Raw genomic sequence first — 4148 nt, forward strand, 5'->3', positions numbered from 1 at the left:
AGTTTTTTATGTCTATGTTATTCTTGTTCTTTACTGTGGTCTTTAACATAGAATAAATGCACCAGAGCGAGCTGGGCTTAAACCTATTCGCCAGTTCATTAAAATAGGCAAGAAAAACATTTTCTGAAAACGAAGACGCTTTTTTGTTGGTTTTCCATTGTATAAAAGTTTCATATGCAGCCATGTATTTTTCTCTGGATTTCGAAGGTAATAAACTGTCACTTGCGTTTTGTGCCTCTGTGAGGATTTCGGGCGGTGTTAAATCCATCAAAATGTTTTCTTCCGTGCTTGAGCAGGACATTTTAAACACCTAGGTAATTATCTAACACACAGCGTATATAAATGTTTCGAACGTATCAATGGAAATTGGCGCGCAGAGTTATTTTTTCTGCGCCTGGCGCCGCGGCGCGGATATGCGCGCGCAGGTGCTTCGGCAATAATGAGACTTAGGTGAAATTCCTAAACAGCCAATGCGAAATAATATAAATATGTCCTTATTTCACTCAAATTCGTGTAAAATATTATCCAAAATAAGTAATTTTATTCAATTAAAGTTTTATAGGTGTATATTGTGTATGTTTTTCTATATTTATCACATCAAATAAGAAATATAAATTTATTAATAAAAATATTATTTGTAAGGTAAGACTACACAACCGTATTAAACAGAAATAAAAAAAAAAACTGTGACCCTGTTTGTTTGGGATTACTGTCATTGTAATTTGAATCTTATAATATGTAGGTTAGAGCTGTTTTTTTAATAGACCAAGTTAATTTCAAAGACATAACCCGGATAATTTAAGAATGCATAGTTTTAATACATAGGCCTTGTTGTGAGATACATCTTAATCCGGTTAAGCCTATACTTATTACACACACGTTTTGTAATATAATTACAAACGCGTGTTCAATAGCTAGGTTTATGAGCCTAAAAGCGATACAATAAGAAGCCCGTTACGAGCAAATGTGTTGAAAAGAATTTTCTGAAACAGCGACACAATTGTTATAAGGATAATATTAACCAAAACTTTTTTATTGCTTTTCTGCATTAACTGGTTTTGTGTTAAACTAATAAGATAGAATTTTTCTATATAACAACACATTTTTGGTTATGATATTAGAGCACTATGCAAATTAGTGATACATTCAAAGAAATAAAATTAATAATCAAATAAAATCTTTTAACATAACAACCAAACATACAAAATAAACCAAAGTAGTAAACAATAAACTCAAATATTAAAGGAAACAACAATTTCTTCCTAAAATAAATAAAAGTAGAAAACAATCAATTAGTGTCTGCTCATCATAGCCAAGTATTAAAATACTTTAAACTCGATAAAATATGAATTATGAATAACCATAAAAAAATTCTAACACACTTATTGTTAGTAATTATTTCTTAAAAGTAATTATAAGCAAGGCGGAATTTTTAATCATTACACATTACAAATAGGAACTATCGCATAACAAGTCTTTTTTCTAGGAACTATCGTATAATCTGACTTTTTTCAATTACGTATAAGAAACTAAAGATTTTCAAAAAACGACTTATAAAATCTTGGCACAATATTTTTCCTTATAAGATCAAGCAACCTCTTTTTCTTCTTCTCACACACTTGTAACTTTTCTCTATATGCATTTTTTTAATTTATATTGCTTACATTGTTTCTGGTTTTTCCAACTTTATCTATTATTACCGTTTTGAACTCTGTGTCTTCGTACGATGTTTTATATGAATAAGAATAGTTACTGTCATCTGTCGATTCCACTTTCAAAATTTTTATGTCTCCTAGTTTCACTATTCCTTTTTCTACGTTCTTGGAAAAATTTTTGCCTATAGAGGCCGCTAATGCTTTTATGTCAATGAAATTATCGTGTGTTAATTCATTCACATTATAGGATTTGCCAGTTTTTCTGGCATTTCTTATTATGTGTACATACTGGTCAGGGATGTATATAGGTCCCGACTTTAGAGCTTTATTTATACCTCTTTCGATGAGAGAGTGTGTGTTATCCCCCTCATTTTGTGTGTGGCCTTTAATGAGGTATTTGTGTGTGATGGAATTTATAAAATCCAGATGGTAAACTGCATATACATAAAGGGCTATTATATAATGATGCTTTTGTTGCCCGCAACAATTGTCAGAAAAGAAAATCAAATCTACTTTAGAATCAAGTTCCGTGGATAGATCTTTTAAGTTTTGTATATATTTGAGCAAACATGTTCCTATTTCTGTTGCCCCACGTTTGCCTTCCCCTTCATGCCAGATATAACAAGCAGTGTCTTTAGATTTTAAGTTACAAATTGTGAAGTTATAGACATTTAACTTTGATACATAATAAAAGTTTGATGCGTCTCCTCTGGGACATGGCATTGCAGCTTGCAAATCATAAACAGCTACGATACAATTGTCAGGGGTGTACTTTTTGTCGTCTTCTTTATTCTGTCTCGCCAGATTTTTTTCTTTCAGATGAGTATCAAATTTATCTTGTAAATATATTTTGTCATTTTCTGTAGCATTGCTGAAAGATATGCAGTCTTCGCACATCTTTTTTTGGTTGGAAAAAGGAAATGTTAAATTCACTATTAAAAATTTTGTAATACATCAAGTAATTTGTACTAGGTACACCTTTTGACTGACATTCAATTTCATAATCACGATACAAATCTGCCACAGTTTTGCTACCATCAATATAAAGCCTTTTTGTATCTGCACGACAATAATGACTTTCAATTTTAGGAATTGAGTTGATGTGTTGCCGAACACCCTCCTTTATAACAGGATCTATAGTAAAATGTTTACTGTGTTTACCTCTATTATCTAAATCTAGCAACGCACATGAATTATTACTTTTCTTTTTAAGTACTGTTCGGATTGTAGTGTCGGTTATATCTAACGTAGCTTTAAAAAATATTTTACATACTCGAATTCTTTCATCATTTAAAGTAAAATAAAATGCATTATTTTTCCCTCTGTTACTGTTATGCATTTTGTAGGAATATCTTGGTTCGATGACAGAAAGATGCCGTAAAATGAATTCACGCTGTCTTTGTAAATCTCCCATTGCCCAGTAGCTGTCAAAAATTTGTTTGCGCTGCGATTCCGTAATCTTTTCGACACATTTTTGTTTGCATTTATCGGTACACGGTGCTTTTAGTGACTTTTCGGGCACAATGATATTTCCTTTTTTGGAATTGGATAAGTAAGACTTACCAGAGTTTCTCAGGATCTTTGCTTTGTTGCGTAGCCAGTTACTGGGTGTAGCTTGTCTTTTTCGTCCTCTCTTTAAGATGACATTATTTTCGTCTACCAGATGCGGTGAACTAATATTTGGAGAAAATGTATGTCCTGAAACTATTACTGCCGAAAAATTACTAGAATTGTTTGTAGATCCTGAAGCATCTGGTCCAGAAGAATTTAAACGTGAAGGATTCTTTTCATTGGATGTTAATTCTGATTCTGATGAACTGTCTGAATCTGATGTGCTGCTAGAATTTGATGAACTGCTTGAATTGGATGAATTACTGCTAGATTCTGCTGGGTTAGGGATTACTTGCACTGGTGTTGGTTGATTCACGACATTTGGTGTTATATTAAAAGCATCATTATTCAAATCTAAGGAGTTGTTCTTATTGTTTGACGGATATTGTTCATTCGATTTCGGTTCATACAATAAGTCTGTCGGGACTTCTTGTGATTCGATATTTTTGGATATATTCTTATATTTTTTTCGATACTTCGTACTGGGAGTATTAATATCTTTATAACTCGGATCCTTAACACTGTCATCAGAACTAAAGTCTTCGCTTCCGTTCGAAAAATCTATATTTTCCTTTTCCTTTATGGATATTGGAGATAATGTACAGCGTTCTCGATCAATAACTTGCCTGGATGTTGAGGTACTCTTTTCATTATTTTCGTTATGTTTGACGTCCAAATTCATATTTTGAAATATTTGAAGTGTACGGCGATTCGGCACTGCAATAAAAGTAGATATTATTATTGTTAAATTAACAGTTTGGCCGGTATATTATTATTTATATTATAATAAAAAATGATCTTTATCCTTTGTACTAATATATTATATTATAATAATATATTTGTAATTTGTCATATGGATATTATTATTATTTTTAAGTTCAA

At 31.7% G+C, this 4148-nt stretch overlaps 1 protein-coding gene across 1 annotated transcript; it reads right to left on the minus strand.

Moving 5' to 3' along the window:
• Nucleotides 1–954: 954 nt before the first annotated feature.
• LOC113238059 (suppressor protein SRP40-like) lies at nucleotides 955–3948 on the minus strand. The gene is made up of 2 exons (XM_026474781.1): nucleotides 3219–3948; nucleotides 955–983 (listed from the first exon to the last, which is right to left on the minus strand). Exons 1-2 carry the CDS (start codon nucleotides 3946–3948, stop codon nucleotides 955–957), a joined length of 759 nt encoding a protein of 252 aa, XP_026330566.1.
• Nucleotides 3949–4148: the final 200 nt, after the last annotated feature.

This window comes from Hyposmocoma kahamanoa, unplaced genomic scaffold (genome assembly GCF_003589595.1).
Source record: "Hyposmocoma kahamanoa isolate Upper Pololo Valley unplaced genomic scaffold, ASM358959v1 94133, whole genome shotgun sequence".
NCBI classification, from domain to species: domain Eukaryota; kingdom Metazoa; phylum Arthropoda; class Insecta; order Lepidoptera; family Cosmopterigidae; genus Hyposmocoma; species Hyposmocoma kahamanoa.